The sequence below is a fragment of the Rhamphochromis longiceps genome, linkage group LG17 (assembly GCF_057381845.1).
Source record: "Rhamphochromis longiceps isolate RC_006_pf linkage group LG17, R_longiceps_female_GT1.1, whole genome shotgun sequence".
Lineage (NCBI taxonomy): Eukaryota > Metazoa > Chordata > Actinopteri > Cichliformes > Cichlidae > Rhamphochromis > Rhamphochromis longiceps.
This window is the reverse complement of record NC_140573.1, coordinates 14,509,693-14,525,401: the sequence shown is the minus strand read 5'-3', so window position 1 is coordinate 14,525,401 and position 15,709 is coordinate 14,509,693. Positions and strand designations below refer to the sequence as shown.

At 41.8% G+C, this 15,709-nt stretch overlaps 1 protein-coding gene across 1 annotated transcript in view; it reads right to left on the bottom strand.

Annotated features, from left to right (window-relative positions):
- The window catches only part of LOC146649428 (adenylate cyclase type 1-like), a 74,231-nt gene extending 60,514 nt beyond the window's left edge, over positions 1 to 13,717 (bottom strand). Inside the window, exons 1-4 of the mRNA XM_085387230.1 lie at positions 12,919 to 13,717; positions 11,161 to 11,310; positions 5,829 to 5,947; positions 444 to 555 (exon numbers count right to left, since the gene is read on the bottom strand). Coding sequence (XP_085243356.1) covers positions 444 to 555; positions 5,829 to 5,947; positions 11,161 to 11,310; positions 12,919 to 13,533 — 996 coding nt within the window. The 5' untranslated portion in view covers positions 13,534 to 13,717. The remainder of the gene's footprint in view (positions 1 to 443; positions 556 to 5,828; positions 5,948 to 11,160; positions 11,311 to 12,918) is intronic.
- Positions 13,718 to 15,709: the final 1,992 nt, after the last annotated feature.

The window sequence follows — 15,709 nt, the reverse complement described above, 5'->3', positions numbered from 1 at the left end:
TGTCGCTGCCCCTCTCTTCCAAAACCCCGGAGCGGAAACACTGATAGGACGGCGAGGACGCCGCCGGGTTTTCCCTTCTTCTCCGATTGGCTGGATTTTTAACTTTTAGTGACTTTTACACCGTGGCGGATGCCACTGGACTTTTAATTTTTTTGTTTTATTGATTTTTATTGTGAGTTTTCCCTGGCCAGGGTTGTTTTAATTGCTTTTGCATTTTTAACTGTTTTGTATAATAAATTATATTTTAGTGACACAGTTTTTAATTCAGTGCATTCCCTTGGCTGCTCCACTGCTCCGTTCATTTTTGAGGAGTGTTTCCCTTCTAGAATAACACCTGTGTTAAATCACAATTCCATCCTTTACACAGGCTTAATGTGATTTTCATGGTCTTTGCTATTAATTAAGTATAGATAGTAGCCAGAGAGGAAAGGGAGAGGACTTACTGTAGCCAGTTCATCAAACTTCCCAAAGAGTTCATTGAGCAGCTTGACCAGTTCCTGAGCTGTACACTGAGAAGCCAAGCTGGTGAAACCCACAATGTCTGCAAACAGGATGCTGTCGAGACAGAATGAAAAAGAGATTTTAATCTAAAGTGAAGCGCTCAGTTCACGATGACAGCTGATTTTGATTCCTCCTGCTCTCCCTCCTGTTCACCATCAACCAAACATGTTGTGGTTCTCAATTCAGTAAAAAAAATACACTCAACAAGCAAGGATGGGATATGTTAACTGTACAGAGCAATGTTTTTCTTTAACAAAACAATACCAACAGATCACACAGGAGCGACAAATTGACTAATAGTGAGCAAACAGCAAATACTATAATCCAATCTCTGATAAGTGAAAGCATCTTTTAGGCCAAACACTAAATCAATTACGGAGCTAAATTGCCTGCTTCTGGCTAGCTGCTGAAGTGGGGTGGAGGAAGGTGTTGAAAGCTACTTAGCCCCTCATTCATTTGCTCAGAGGCAGGCCAGATGGCAGCAAAACAAGGTGTTATGGATCTTATTGACTCAGTGGAAAATCACTGCTCTCGGTGGAGTATAGGGATCAGAGCCGGCTTGTGCTGTGTGGAGCTGATCATAATGGCCTAGGTTTACTTTTATAGATACCGCTTGAGAAATAATGACACATGTTTTCCCCATAACCTCCAGCCTGTGAGGTTTTTAAGTAGTAATAAGGATATTATGCTACATGTGTTAGGCCTTCTATTCTTTTGTGATACCTTTTACAGTGGCAGATTGTAGTTTGATTTAAGACAGAGGTAGGCATAATCAGGCTTCTAGTTTACAGTCAAACAACAGCTGCTTGCATATCATTTAGCAGACTGAGCTAATTTTAGCTGCAAGAGTTGATTAAAATAGTTTTTTTCTTTTTCAAATGCTTCTGTTGACTAATTTCTAAGGAGACCTGTAAGATTAGTCTTAATTTCTATCATACATTTACTGTTCCTGCATCGTCATATGAAACATGTCAAACTTCAAATAACGAGGTCCCCTGTTTCCACTCCTGGCTCTGTATAATGTCAGTGACAGCACTAATCCCTGGTACAGCAAATTCAAGTTGACAATTTTCACAGTTTTTCCTAGTCAGAACTAATTTGTTTTCAGCACTACATCATTGCATCTGTCTCATTACTTTTTGCTAGATTTGCTGGAAATCAAACCTTCCCAGATGAAATAAATAAAGCAGAGTCAATAATCTTAGTGTAAACCATGTCATCATCAGTGAAAAATGCAATATTAGAGAGAAAACCCTAATGAGCAGGCGCTTGGCAATAGTAGGGAAAAAGAACTCGGTTTAAACAGGAAGAGATCTCTGGAAGAACCAGGCCATTCATGTTAGTAATCTTGGGCATTCCTGTTCAACCTGTGGGTAAACCTTGACAGACTGTAGTTGCTAAGCAATGTTCTGGATGAGGGAGGGGAGGTTCAGTGAAGAGGAACACCAAACCTGACCACTAGGGATAAAATGGACCACAGATTATCCATTTTATATAAACAAATGACCAGTGCTCTAGTTTCTGTGTTTTCTCAAATGTTGTTAAACGGCTACAAAAACAGTCACAGAACAAATAAGACTACACACCAGACCAATTACACGATGACAAAATGTTTTTTGTTACACAGGCGCACACACATTCCCCTCAGTCACTAAAATGAGTGAAAGCTCGATAGCATGAGGAAGGCCTATTTTCTGCATCGTGACTGAGTAGCTGCACTCTTTTTTTGGCAGTACACTATAGTTCTTGAGGAGTCTGATGTATGCAAAGCTCGGATCACGACTGCCGCTCGACAGAAGCGCTCCGTTGTGCCATTTATCTTTGAATGGTGCTGTGCTGCAGATCGTGCTGATGTGTGTTGGGGGCAGTGGGGTAGAGAGGAGAAGGTGGCAGTGGTGCCGGAGCTAAATAGGTGTATGATCAAACGTTCTCAGGGTCACATCAAAAGGCGGACCAAATCTGGGGGGCTGTATGTCTCTGCTCTGGAACATGGAGGTGTTTTTTTTTTTTCTTTTTCTTTTTTTACTGCCATGTGTTTATGTGTGTATGTGTTTCCAGCAGCTCCCCAGAGACGAGCGGGAGCATGCTCGCTGAGCACAGCCCCATGATGTTTGGCTGAGTGCCAGTAGAGGCTGGTGAACAGGCGGCGATGTTCCTGAGATGTGAGTGAGTGTGGGAGCCGAGCAGACAGACAGGCAGACAGTATGAGCAAGAAGAGAGTGGGGAGGATTGTCTCTTGACAGGAGTGCTGTTGATATGCTACCTAGTCCTCGACTCCTACCCTCAGCAGCACTAATACAGCTCTCCTATTCTTTTTACTGCCTCGTTGGAATGTAATCAGCTCAAAGTCAAGCCAAGTTCTCACACACATTTTTCATTACAAGCGCATTAGAGCTGGCCCATCCAATAGCTTTAAAAATTCACCTGTAAATATTAGCTGCTTGATGAGTAGATTACTTATTAATGATGTAAATTACAAAATGTAAAAAAAATCATAAAATGTTCAAATCAAACTCTGCTCAGATTATTGTTTTTTCTGCACAGCCAACAGTCAATGAGCCCAAAAGATGTTTAATTAACTTACTATATGTCTCAGATAAAGTTAAAAAAAAAAAATTCCAGATGTTTGAAACTTATAGTTTGGACTGGATCAGGTGAAGCTGAACCATTCCTCAGGGCATTTTCACACCTATACTTCAATTGCTTTAATCCAGATCAATTGATCAGTTTATTTGTTTTCACACAGAGAAAAATCCAACTGAACTCCAAGCAAATGAAAATGATTCCCTACAAACCACGTGAGAGTGTTAAGTCTGCTCATTGGGCAGAAGCAACAAAAGTAAATACAGGAAGAAAGTATTATGTTCTGGACTTGTAGAACATGGACAATTACAACTGGCACAGCTAGTTGCTAGCCCATGTCTATGGTACTTGCCTGCATTAAGAACACAAAGCATACGTGGTTACTGGACGTTTTTTAGCTCAAGCTTGCAAGGTACACCTGTTAGTCAGACAAATAAACTGCTCTCGAGTTTGTCTGGACTACCTTTTCCAAAGGGTCTCGACGCAGTTGTTTTGGTCCAAATCCAAGTGTGATTACTGTGTTCACACCTGGACAAGTGAACCACACTAAGTAGGAAAACGAATCAAAGTTCGATTTCAACGGACTAAACACCGCAGGTATGAAAACGCCCTAAGTCATGCTGTAATAGGCCTAGGATGCTGGGGATTTGTCATGATGTTGTGGACATTCATTCCTGTTAAATTCACATTGACACAAGTTAAAAATATTTGAACTTCAGTTAGCTTGCAGTCCTTTGCAAAAGGCTGTCAAATGGGAGTCTCCGATAGATGCCACTTACAATTAGAAATGGACGACAAGTTCACTGATGGCATTCGAGGGGGCAATCGTATGCTTCAACTCCACTTTTATAGAGATGAAAAGGTTTGGAGATAGGCAAGAGAAATCGTTGATCATATTCACTATACTTGAGTCCAGCTATTGGTTGTACTTTTCATATAATGGATTTACAACATGACTGCATAGCGACAAATAACTCAATAGAAAACTTCTATACTGATGCACACTCACCATTATGTTTAACTTCGTCTGTTTTGTTCTTTATCCATTTTACAGTCATGCCCGTTATTATCTTGCTTGAGTTTTAACACTGTTTGTATAAGAAACATTCTTGCACTGGAGATCTACTGCCTCTTAATTGCAACACCTTTTGTTAGTGAGTTTTGAAACTGAAGTATTTCATCTGTCATTTTGTCTCCTTTGGTGCGATAGGGTGCAAACTTAATCATTACCTCACTCTAGCATCTAGCTCTTTTAGTTGCTCGATGGGACCGCTGTGTTCGACAGATAGCTGCTAACAGTATTTTCCCATTGAAACAGTAGATTTTAGGGCTCCTTTACAAATGAAACAGCTGCTTGCTGATGCTGAAAATGATCCCATGAAACCAGTGAGTGTGAAACTAAACAGCTCGAAAATGAGCTACAAATAAGCAACAAAAATGCGATGGGAGCTGGAGATACTCTGTTTGATCACTTAATGTTAAGTTTGACCAAGTCTGCTTTCTCAAACTTTTCTGTGTTGAAATTGCAATTTAACAAGCCACAGTCATGTGAAAAGGACATTTCCACAGGATTCTAACCAGACCTGTGAAAAACTGAGTGCATTTTTACTGCCAGGAATTAAGAGGGTAAGTAGCAGTCAAGTGTTGTGTGCCACGTCTATAAAACCAGGGGGTTTGTTCATTTGCTGGAGCATTCAGGTGGGTATAAATACAATGCCACAAACAAAAGTGGAAATACCAGCAAATTCATCATCAGACTTTGCATAGTTTAGAGAAAATGCAAAATATGCAAGGACTATATGTCCGACTCTACACGCTCATTTAGCATATTTAATGTTGTAGGAGAACAAGAGGCCAAAATAAGACCAAAGTACCAATTTTAAAACATGGTGGTGAGGAGAGGTGATGATTTGGCCTTTTTTGAAACTACAGGACCAAGACAAGCCATCTGTCTGACAGCTAAAGCCTGGCTAAAATTGACTAATGCAACAAAAGACTGAAAAAGAAAATAATCAAGGTTTTGCAATGGCTCAGTCAAAGTCCAGACGTCAACCTGACTGAAATTCTGTAGCTGGACATTAGAAGAGGTGCGCATAAACAAATGCCTCTAAACCTCTGTGAGCTGAAATAATGTTGTGAGGAACAGTGGGCCAAAAGTCCTACAAAACAATGTGAGAGATTGATGAAGTCATACAGTAAAAGATCAAGTCATTCAATTTATTGCTGCTAAAGATGGTTGTACAAGCTAAGCACATGGGGTGTGCTTAGTTTTTTATAGGACTGTATAAAAATCCTGTGAAAACGTCCTTTTTTACATGACTGTAAATAAACTTGTGTCTAACTGTTAAAGGAACTTTTGATTTAGAGTCATAAAGATGTTCCAGTATGTGCCCTCATCAAATGATCTCACCAGGGCTTCTAATAAAAAAAAGCTCAGGTTTTAATCTGTTACACTTAATGTTTAAAGTATCGAAAATATCTGTTTTTAAAGCAAATTTTTTGTATCTGCAATATGTATGTGAGGCAGGAAAGACAATTATTTTTAATCTGTTTATGGTGGCAACAGCACTCTGCATTGCCCCCTGTAACCTTTATGCTGCCTGATTGCATCTGCGTTAATGGCTAATCTTAATTGCTCTGCTTCTATTCTTGACCTTGACGTCACAACCAGTGACACCTGGATCAAAACACTCCAGTCGCTCCGCACACGTCTGTGGTCCACAGTTGTCATGACACCCCCATACCTGACATTGTCATGACGTTGGATGTAGATCTTATGAAAGATCCTCTCAGGCGGCTTCAGGAAGTCCTCCTTCATCTCCATGGCAACATTCCTGGGCAGTAGGCTCATTAGTAGACGCTCCTGAAGAAGAAAGGGTTAAAAGAGGAGAGAAGGATATAAAGTGTATTTTTGTATTCAAGCATAATAAGTCATTTTGTATTGCAGTTGCAGATATCTGCGAGCAAAAAAAACAATCACAAGGAGGCTTTTTGGCAACCAATCAGGGAATACACATTATCCCAAGAATGCAGCAGCTGCCAAAGGATCAGCGACCAATCTCTAGGCTTGCATGAATGGCAGTTTAGCAAACAGTTACACACCAGCTTCCATCAACCTTTAGCAAAAACTTTTTTTTGCTAAAGGTTTTTCCCTCATTACCAGTAGTTACCAGGTGGTTACAGACTTTTCTGTGTGCCTAATTCACTTGACTCCACATTGTCACATGTGCAAAATGGCAGACAAGTTATCATCACATGTTTAGTGGTCATGTGACTGAAAAACCTTAATAAATCTTTCTTTGAGTACTGCCACCAGTATTTCACCAGACTCAAATTTTCCCATGCACATATCAGATTTAATGTATGTCCAAAAAGTAGCCTTGCTGACAGGCTACTTTTACAGTGCAGCCAAACCTGGAATGGTGGCTGAGTGTAGGTTAGTAAGCTAGTCACTTAGCCACTTAATTAGCCCACAGCTAAGGCTAAGGGGTTTAAAAATCATAGATGTTAGCCTAGTGGCTAGCTTATCCACCTAAGCTAAAGTAGTTGTTTGTCGTGGCAGATAGTAGCAGTTTCTCAGGCACGGCTGGCTGCCGGCGGAGCTCACGGGCGCGTCACTGCAACTCCCCCTGGCTTCTGCTCCGCGGCTGCTGAGTGAGCCCTCATCTGGGACTCTCCTCAGCTCTTTCTGGGACAGTGGCGCGGCTGCCCCTCTGTTGGTCTTCCTTGGTCTCTTGTGTTCTGGGGGCCTCTGGATGTCTGGAGTTTTGATCTCCTCCATACCTGCTTCATGCCCCCCCCCCCCCCCCCCCCCACACACACACACACACACACACACACACACCCTCTAGCAGATCATTACATGAAGGAACCTTTTTAAAAAAACAAGCGCGTCCATGCTCACAGGTGTACACACGGGTGATCACACCCACAAACTACACCCTTTTTGGCTCCTACCTCAAAGCACACTGTGTTCTGTTGATCTTATGTGCTGCACAATAATGTTTAATATTTAGTATTTACTGTCATATTCCCATATATCATTGTGATGTTGTTTATTCTATTACTCTTGTTCTCTTCTGCTTGTTTTCTTTTTTCTTTCTCAACAGGTGATCCAGGTGATTGATATATGCATTTTCTTTTCTTTTTTTCTGCCCATTCTGTTGGTTTTTGTTTTTTGCCCTTCTCCCCCGTCCCTCTTCTCAGCTGTTTCTCTTTCCCTCTTTCTTTCTCCCCTTCTTTCCCCAGTCAAGTCTGTCCCGTATTCAGCAAGTGAAAATAAAATAAACAATAAAAGGTGAATCAAATGGACCATTATGGCAAGGCTTGAAGAGAAAAAAAAATAAAAAATAAGCAAGTCTTAATATAGAAAAAGCATTTACACAGCAGAGAACACTTTGAGATTCAAGGGGCTTTAAAACAGACACCCAACTGGTAATAAACATAACAAAGGAAGTAACAAAACCTTCCTTCCTGGTTTGGTGAAGTAGTGTCTTTGCAACAGCGCTTGCTGCAATACCGTTAGAATCCCAAACATTGCTTATTACGTGTTTCATTTTCTGACTTTCACAAATGAAATATTTTTTGGTTATTATGGATGACTATTTTTCCAGCATTCTTCTATGAATTCATTCATGGTTGAAAAAGATCTGAGTATGGTATGGTAGTTTCATCCAATTCTCTGTCTAATTCTCCCATTGTACAATACTTTCTAGATATGCATGCCCATGTATGTCTAGAATGGAGCCCAGAGAACATTTGAAAGCTAATTTAATGACTTCATCAACAACATCCTTTCAGCACAGGCATAAAGTGGCATTTACACCTAGAAGCAGATTTGTTTTTGTTTGTGTGAATAGTCTCAGTTGCAGCGGCATGAAGTATGCTTGAAACTCTAGCAGGATGTCAAGCGGTTGTAAATGCACAATGAATCATCAGGCAGCTATGGTGAATAGCTGTTGAGTGGCAGGGTTATAAAAGCAGCCAGGGCTCTCCCGTGTCTCCCTCCAACTCTTTTTCACATAATACTTCCATTCACATCACTGCTCCTCACCTGAGAATAACACAAAGAGATACTGGAGAGCAGCTTTTAAAACAGCCATCATTCTCCATTATGGAGTCTGAGTGTGAGTCTGTCACTGTGTTTGTGTGTGCACGCATCTTTCCTGTTCTACATGTGTGCAAGGTGCGCAAATCATGATGACAACAGTCTGAATCGTTTTTTGTTCCGTGCTTTGTTAATGTATTTGACTTATGTGTAAGACAATAATTGATTTGATTGATTAAATAAATAATAATTTATTCATGTCTTCCACTTATCTGGAAGACACCTGTTAGATTCCAAAGTGGATGCAATGATGGAGTTGACTCTTGAAATGCCAGAAAGAAGTACAACTGTTATTGGCTTATTAGAAATATTTCAATGCAAATTTTACTTTACATTGCTCAAAAACAAAGTTAACTTTTCTGGGCTTTTTTTTCTCAAACCAGAATCTAGCATGCATAAACTTCCAGAGCTTTAAAAAGAAAAGGTGAAAGTGAAAATATCAATAAAGAATGTACAAGAAACTTTTGTAGTCTGTATCAGATTTTTACTTTCATGACAACTGTGCGTTTTCTTTTTTTCTTTTTTAAAACATTTTTAAAAACCATTCAAGTTCAATTAAGGCTAAAAACCTCATATTGTTTGTTGTGCGATGGCTTTGATCGAAAGCTGGCTGCTGACTGCCAGGGTGCCATCTCAGCTACATCAAGGTCTGCTTGCTGTGTTTTGAGTGAATTTACAGTGTGATATTTTTGTGTTTCTTAACAATAATTAACAGGTGTAGTATGTCACCACCTATCTAACCAAGTTTTTTCAGCATTACCTGATAATTCAAGAAATCTACCTTATCATCACATTAGGACAGGGGTGTCGAACTCCGGGCCTCGAGGGCCGGTGTCCTGCAGGTTTTTGATATCACCCTGGGTCAACACACCTGAATCAAATGATTAGTTCATTACCAGGCCTCTGTTGAACTGCAAGACATGTTGAGGAGGTAATTTAGCCATTTAAATCAGCTGTTTTGGATCAAGGACACATCTAAATCCTGCAGGACACCGGCCCTCGAGGCCTGAAGTTCGACACTTGTGTATTAGGATCACTTCTGGGTTTAAAAAAACAAAATATTTTTGACACCAAAAACACTGAACCAAATATTTCAAAGTCTTCAGATTAGAAAAAGCTATTGGGATGGTGTTCATTAATAGGCATTCGTCACTCTGCAGTTTCAAGACTTGATGTTGACATGACTTGCTACAGTAAGCCATCAGCTCATGCTAGCAAGCCTTGTTAGAAAGCTGCATTCATAGACTGTAGACGTGCAATGCTCAGACACACATTCTATATCTTTTAATTAGTGCTAAATAACATAAAATCCTTAAATGTCATTCAAAACTGAAGCAAACACTTTTTCTATTTTCTGTATGACATGAAAGTCAATATTATTTATCAGACACTTCGATTTAAAATGCTCCTAAAAGCAGGAGCATCACAAACACAGCACAGAGGTCCACTTCACGGAGTGGATTAGCAGTGATGAAGCCTAACAGACAGCTATGGTTTGCAGTTTACCTGTCAATTAAAGCAGCCACACCAATAATTCTTACCAGAATCCGGATGGACAAAGAAAGCCTCTGTACAGTTATTATGAATGCTTTTAAATTCTGTAGTTTCCAGCAGTTTTAAAATGGGAATCTATTGTGATTGACCTCCTTTTAGAATCAGCCCCAAGTGGTCATGCCAGGAACTGCAGTTTCTCACTTTCTCACACTCGAGGTTGGTGCTCATCCCAACTCAAATTACTTTTTTTTTGTTTGCTTGTTTTGTTTTTGTTTTGTTTTTTCATGGCCCATCAATGTCTCACACTTTCACTGATATCATGGAGTGTACAGTAAATATAATAATAATGATGATGGTCTAATCTGTCATTACCTGACAATTTCCAAAGTCAAAAATGAACTCCAATGCTTTTCAGTGCTCAATGGATGAAGCCATAACAGATATTGGGTTCCTACAACAGATCCATCTCCTTGACAACTGAGCCCACTCATGAAGATTGATGAAGGCTGCGGGATAGAGCAGAAAGCTTCAGACAATTCTCACGAGTGGACCTTGTGTCAGGACTGCTTTGTTGCAGTCACTGGCAAATTAAATATTCTGCCTCTCCCGGCTTGTGGGAAGGAAGAGGAAGCTTCACTATTGAACGGGGAAATCAATTCACCGCACAAGAAGTGCAGTGTGTAGTCCACACATGTTCAAGAGTCAGTGCAACTCGTAGAACCACCTGAAAGCAAACGCTCATTTGACCCACGTGATGGGAGATATTCAAGCCTGAGATGTTTTGCTCATGAGCACATCAGCAGAAGCCTGGTTGCTGTCTGTTGATAGATCCAAATCAGGGTTCTGCACATCTTTCTCTCAGTCAGATAAAATGTGACCTTTATTGGAGTAGGAAGGCCATGAAAGCAATCTGCTTGTGTAATTACCTGTCAGAAGGGAGGCTGTTACTGCTGAGGAAAACACAGCATATCATCATCTAATCTACAAAGCACAGGTGCTAAGTGTGCACGTGCACTTGCAAATGTTTGCTATAGCAAAGGTGAGATTCATATTCGGGCATATTTTGTACTGTACACGAGACAATCAATACTCTATAAATCAGTGGGTTTCGTGCCCATGGTGGGTGGGGAGGGTGCTGTGCAAAAGAGAGTGTTTCTGGTGTGTTAAAGTTGCCTGATGGTTCCACAGTTAAATCCATGTAGGTGTATGCAGAGGGGGTGGATGGTGGCGCTGGTGCATGTGCCACAGTAATTGTTCTTTCCTTAAATAGCTGCTGTCATAGTTACTGCGTGCCCGTGGGCAGGCTGTGAGAATACATTGGCACCTGAAACCTTCATGAAAAAAAAGAAAGGAAAAAAAACAACAACAAAAAACTCTTCAAAGACTGCAAAGGTTTTTATGAACATACGCAAGATGAGCTAAAACGTGTGGCCGCTGTTTTCTGAACACCGGTGCGTCCGTGTGTGCCGCCTCACCTGCTTCTCGTTTTCATCCTCCAGCCTCAGTCGCTCCTCGATGCAGTCGCGGGCCTGCAGGAAAACTTTCCTCTGGGTGCGTTCAGTGAAAATCCTCACAAACACCCCTGACAAGTTGACACTGGTAAAGAGCACGGCGTTGGCCACCAGCTGCACAGACAAGAACAGACATGCCAAACAAAGCTGGCAGCATCCAGATGCTGTTTTGAAGACGACGTGTGTGTCTGCTGTGCATACTGCATGGGACAGATTCAATGGCAGACATGAAGGTCAACACAGGATTAAAAAATTAATGTCAGGTAAGCATCAAAAGCTCTACAGAGGAATGGCTGGCAGACAAAGTGCATTATTGATAGAGGTTATCGATCCCATCCGACACCTAATTTGTAGTCAGTCCATGTCTTTGATTCTCGATAGGGTCAGAGGTGAAAGCTCAGACATGTGTAACCCAGCACAGCTGCACGAGTGATACATTCTCTGTTCTGTGACCAGCAAATTACAACCTCTTAAACAAAAACTGCTTTAGTCCGGTTATAACCAAACAGCTTTAGCACGATGGCTTCCAATTAAGGGGTTGAGACAGAAGATAAATTTGATGTGTGAGGAATGATTAACAGGAAATTCAATTTTCCCAGATTAGCGGGTGATTTTACACCCTCGGATCTCTAATATGAAAACAGAAAAAAAAAGATTGCTCTTTGGTTGAACAAGTCATGAACAAGTTCATTAGACATTGCAAAGGCCATGAGCTGGAAAGGTTAGGAAAAACTTCTATAAAGGTAAATGTATTTTTCCAAACAGGTTTCCTATTTAAATAAAGGGGAATCCTGTACTTATTCTGCACCTTCATCTCGTTGTTATGCTGATGCATTAATATACAGGGAAAAGTACTCAAAAGTTGTGGTTAGAGACTGGTCCGGTGTGGTATAAACCACAAGAATACCCCGCAAGTACCTCCTCAGTGATGAGCTGTTTATACATCTAAAGGTGCAGTAACATTCTTTTCCTGAGTGTGTTACTTCTGATAGGTCAGGACCTTTGTTCTACTCCACGCTTATTGTTTGGTGAACACTGCGTCCTCCACACAAAGATTTAGCAGTGTTGTTGTGCTGTGAACTGGACAAACAGCAAACACAGCTTCACAAAAGATAATTTTTCATGGAACCATATTAATAAATACCCTTATATATATTTAAGGCTTAAGGATGTGTTTTTGGTTTGTTTGTTTGTTTGTTTGTTTGTTTGTTTGTTTGTTTGTTTGTTTGTTTGTTTGTTTGTTTGTTTGTTTGTTTGTTTGTTTGTTTGTTTGTTCTTACTTTTATCTACAATCTAATTCCTTGTCCTAGTGCTGAGCTGTATGTTGGACCCTGTAGGATCAGTGTTTCAGCATTGGCGGTTGAACAGCTCCCCCTCTACTTCATTACTGCTGGTGCGCAAAAGTGAAAGTGCTCGTTTCCAGCTTTACAACTACAGTGCCTCGCAGCTAAAATCGATCACTGACAATGTTTTTAACCTTTTCTCCTCCTGGGAATGTTGAGTAAGCATGCCGCCTCCCGGCACCAGTCTACATTCATGCGGTTACTTCGCAGTCCAACTAGGAGCTTCCCACGCAGCACAGGAGCGAGCTGCTTAAGCACACTTGGACAGAAGTTGTTGGAACTCAAACTCGCCACCTGCATACGGCCATTGCTTAAGTGAAGACACTGTTAAGCAACCGACTTGGATGGGTGACTGATCGGGTGCGGATGCAGCACTTACTGGTCTCCATAGCCTCTGCTTCCTCCCCGTCACCGACGTGGCAATGACGATGAAGTGGGATGCCGCCAGCATCACCCCGAACAGCACGGCCAGCAGGGTCCGCACCGGCAGCAGCACGTAAGCCACGAGAGTGACTAGCATGAGCTGCCACACGCCTTGCTCAGGGGCAGCGGCATTCACCAGCTCCGACGTGCCCAAAGCCAGCGGGAACGGGCAACAGAGCAGCGCGAAGGTGAAGCTGAACAGCAGGGCCAGCTTCGCTATCTGCTGCAGCTGCGTCACCTGCAGGTACTTGACATTGGTGACGATGAACAGCGACAGGAACACCACGCAGTGCACCGGGCTGGAGCCCTTGGACAAGGTGAGACGCGGGCTGGACAGCAGCTCTACGAGGGACAGCGACGACGCGGCCACGATGAGCACAGCCAGCGCTTTGAGGGTGGCGGTCTGCTCCAGTTTCAGGTTGTAGTTCTGGAAGAGAGCCTCCAGCTCCTGGCTGTTGAACTCGTCCTCGCAGGCGATGGCACCCAAGGGTGCACCGGCCGGACAGTGACCCTTCCTCCGCCGCGTCTTGACTCTTTCGAATGGCATATCCTCCATGTTCCGGCCATTCATGAAGCGGGGATGGCGCACGAGCCGCTCAACTTTTAGGGAATCGAACCGGCACCATCTCCCGGTTCGTGCGTCCCGGATGTCCGAGGTTCGGGGTCGGCGCCACAAGGAAGAGGGTGGCAGTGGAGGATACAGCAGGGCGCAGTGCGCTCTATCCACAGGTTGACGATTGTTGATCTGCCGAGTAGCCCGACTGGTGTGTGCCGCACGCCCCCCCCCCCCCCCCCCCCTCTCTCTCTCTCTCTCTCTCTCACTCTGTCGCGCTCTCTCTCTCTCAGACCACCTGCCTCGTTTCACACAGGGTAACCAGCAATCCTGCGCTTCAGCGGGGCTCAGCGGTTGGGTCACGCTCGTGGTGATAATCAAAACACATTACCACGAGGTTCAGTGGACATCATTCAATACACACACACGCACGCACACACGCACAAAACAAAACAAAACAATTTAATCATCCTTTTCCCCCGCGTGCACTTTCCCCATGTGAGACACGGAGTAAACATTACATTCTGCACCGCGATCTTCTCCTGCTTTTCATTCACTTCGGTGAAATGTCAGCGGCTGAGTGAGAAGACAGCGGCAGAAACAGCGCTGGTGATTTCCCCTCGCAGTGTCTGCAGTCATAGCTGATGTAGTTCCCAGCTATAAATAGATCAGCTGCACCCGTGGATGTTCCAATATAGCAACAATTTGGTCTTTCCCGCAGCTCCACACCTCGTGTGTTTTATTGCAGTCAAGCGCCAGTTTTACACAGATAATTAACAGAAAATGATGCTTAGGCAGACAAGGTGGTAATTCCGCAGAGTGATAATAGCCCGAATTAAAATCTAAATGTGGCGCATTTTTGCAGAAACGTAAATATTTATTCGCATCTTAGTGCATTGCGCTGTAGGTAATTTAATTTGAGTCTGAGTTTGCACTTCAAGTTTCGAAGCTCTTGTCCACAATAATAGGTGGGATCGTGGTACAACAAGCGTATCATTATCGCTAAACAAACACAATGCAAAAACAACAGGTAGCGCTTCATAACACTCATCACTCAATACAGTTATTGTACAGCTCGCCAACATTTAACGCGGAATTATTCTAAATGTACCTTTCTGGTTCATGTTAATGCTTAGAATGAAGTTAAAGTAGAACTAGGAGAGTAATGGGCAGTTTTAAAGGAAAGGAAAAACAAATTCTAACGCCTGTATTTTATGTTTGTTTGTTTGTTTGTTTGTTTGTTTGTTTGTTTGTTTGTTTGTTTGTTTGTTTGTTTGTTTGTTTGTTTGTTTGTTTGTTTGAAGTAAGAAGTAGCGTGGATTTGAAAAGAAAAGAAACACAGGCCATAGTGTAAGCATTTTGTTAAGCAATGATGGCTTTCGTGTATAATTACTATGTAATTACGCAGTATTCTTAAAGTTCCCTGACCTCTTCTTCTGACAATATAATTGTACATTACTAATAAGAATGTGGGCTGTATTATAGAGTATCAAAATCGCTACTTCTTACGTTGTCATTACACACTAATAGGCGGTGGACTATGTCATAAAGTATCCTGCCAAGTTGTAATGGGGTGGAATGTGCAATTAGTGCTTAAGTAAATGTTTTTTCAAGACTTGTACAGACAGGACAGCTTGTAAGGGGGCTTTCCCTCCAAGTCAGAAGGCACAGCTCTGAAGTAAAACGCCATTTACTGTGGAATAACTGTGTATTAATTTATGATAAAATGGAGTAAAAGGCTAAAAGGCCTGAAAAGTGGCAGCATCTGCTGAATCGGAAACACTCTGACAGGACATATTTTGCTTAAAAATATAAAAAATACATGTAAATGTATAAAAATATAAGAACCCAGATCTCTATGACACCTAAAAATGTCCATATATCCAAACAGAGATCAAATATAAAGATTTTATATGCTTTGAGCTGTTCTTGTTGTTAGTTTCCATGCTGTCAGATCCATTTTGAAAAAAATAATGGCCTGAATTAGTGAAAGTAATACAGCTAAAAAAAGAATATGTAAATATATAAAACTCAAAGATTAACAGCAGGAAAAATGAAGCCATGCAGGGGCTGGAAATTACATATCAAAGGGGAGAAATATTTGAATTTGGTGTGAAATATGCAGATGGCTCAGCAGGAGTCTTTGGCGAAGGTTTGCTATGAAACATAAACATGTGCGCGCGTGTTGGTGATG